General features: G+C 45.7%; 1 protein-coding gene across 1 annotated transcript in view; it reads right to left on the bottom strand.

The window, feature by feature from the left end:
* Window positions 1-1,947, bottom strand: part of LOC104616953 (lysine-specific demethylase 4B-like) — a 9,382-nt gene extending 7,435 nt beyond the window's left edge. Inside the window, exons 1-2 of the mRNA XM_010282139.1 lie at window positions 1,645-1,947; window positions 385-505 (exon numbers count right to left, since the gene is read on the bottom strand). Coding sequence (XP_010280441.1) covers window positions 385-505; window positions 1,645-1,830 — 307 coding nt within the window. The 5' untranslated portion in view covers window positions 1,831-1,947. The remainder of the gene's footprint in view (window positions 1-384; window positions 506-1,644) is intronic.
* Window positions 1,948-1,965: the final 18 nt, after the last annotated feature.

The following is a 1,965-nucleotide window of genomic DNA, read 5'->3' as shown; positions in this document are numbered from 1 at the left end:
TCCCTACACACATAACAGCAGACCTAACTTCCACCACCCTGCGAGGTGAACAGATCTCGTTTTAATGCCATATCTAAAAAGGTGCTTTTACTTTAATGATGTTATTTTCTGTGAACATATTTTTCCCCCTTTGCCTAAAATGCTGCCTCATTCTGCAGCCAGCAAAATATTTTTCTGGAGAGAAAAAAAGGGTGGGAGGTGAGAAGGGACACCTCCCACAGATGAATTTTGTTTCCAGCTGGGTTATCAAAATGGGAACATACTGCATTTTCTATCAGTTACGTGTGACACAAAAAGTTTCAGGCCCTCCAGTTATGTTAATGGCTTCAGCAATTTTTCAGATCAGACATGACACACACACATTCTTAATGCTAATGCACTCACCTTCATCACTCGAGGTCTCCTGTTTAACCACCGACAACGGGGAGCGCGTTGGTGGTTTGCCCAGCGGATGACGACGACTCTTCTTTATCTCCATCTTCATTTTTGAAAAAGCAGAGGCAGTCTGTAACAAACAGAAGCAGCTAGATGGGAACCCCAAAATATCTCGGCCAGCAAGGGAGAGTACAGGACAGAGAGGCAGAATCCTTGTCTTTTTATAAAGAGTTCTCGAATTTACACAGCAAATTTTTCACTGCCTTTTGGCTGGAATCAATAAAGCCTCCCAAGCCAATTACTGCAGTAGATAAAGCCAACGCTATCTCTTAGGATGTCAGGTAAAGGTAAGCTACAGTGTTTTCTTAAAACCAGAACAGCCTCAGAACAGCTTCAATCCTGCCAATTCCACTAGCTTATGAAAAGTCTGGTCAATCATATAAACAGCTAGGAATTCTAGCACAAAAATTATGTACAGGGCACATAGGATCAGAAACATTTTACTAGAACATTATGGTGCATTTTAGGACAAGCATATTTATATTGTACTGTACCCACCGCCCCGTGTACCATCCAACATTGTAAATACTCAATGCATTCTCAGACTTGCTGCTAATTACTGAATGTTTTCTTCTTTCTCTTTTGGAAACTGTCCTAAGGAAAGCACTCTCCAAGGAAAAGAGATGCCCGAGACAGATTACACGCCATGAACTGTATTGTCCATGAAAAGGTTTTCTGCCAACTTTTCCAATTCTAAACGTCATGATGGAAAAGATCCCCAGGCAACACCATATAGCAGGCCAACGGCTGGAAGCATAAAGCGCATGCTATCAGCTGGAGAATTATCAAAATGTTGGTGCAAAGTTGCCCTTGGGATCGTTTGGTTTTACCACTCTCAGAACGGTTGCTCTGCAGCAGCCATTTGCTTGTGCTGGGTCTTCCTGCCTAGTGCTGAGGATGATCGTTTCGGTGTTATCTGTACTATTAGTAGCAGAAAAGAGATTCTCTGTTTTCTCTTTTGAAGGCAATAACATGTTTGATTAATCAGCCAGCATCAATGCAATGATGGACTGAACTACGGTCTGAACTGTGAGAAAATAATCTCTCCTCATAAAAGCACCCTATGGCTCTCCAACACGGGACTACTCCACTGGAGGCTCGGGCACAATTCAGGACTCCCCTCACGCCAAGTTTAGTCCTCAACTTTTGCTTAAAACTGGCAAACCTTATAGTCACCTCCTCGGTCATGCATACCTGTAAATCACTGACTTCCATAGCAACCTCCGTACTTTCTGCTTCCGCGCTCTCCTCCTCCTTCACAGGGATCTCCATAGGGACCGTCTGTTCCCGCCAACTTGGGCTCTTCTGGGTGGCAAACTGCTCAAACGCCTGCTGGCAGGACATGCGCTCCTTGTCAAACACCACCTTTTTGGTCCGTGGAACCACGTAAAGCATGGGAATGATGGGCCGCGGTTTAAAGTCTTCCTCCTCAACCGGTGCCTCCGAGGGCTGGATAACGTTCAGGGGAGCCGGGGGCAAGCTCTTTTCTGCCGTGGACGCGGTGGGCGCTGCGGCGGGCGCCGACGGCCG

This window comes from Phaethon lepturus, unplaced genomic scaffold (genome assembly GCF_000687285.1).
Source record: "Phaethon lepturus isolate BGI_N335 unplaced genomic scaffold, ASM68728v1 scaffold47402, whole genome shotgun sequence".
In the NCBI taxonomy this organism is placed as follows: Eukaryota; Metazoa; Chordata; class Aves; order Phaethontiformes; family Phaethontidae; genus Phaethon; species Phaethon lepturus.
The sequence above is the reverse complement of the archived record's forward strand: the minus strand, read 5'-3'. Positions and strand labels throughout refer to the sequence as shown.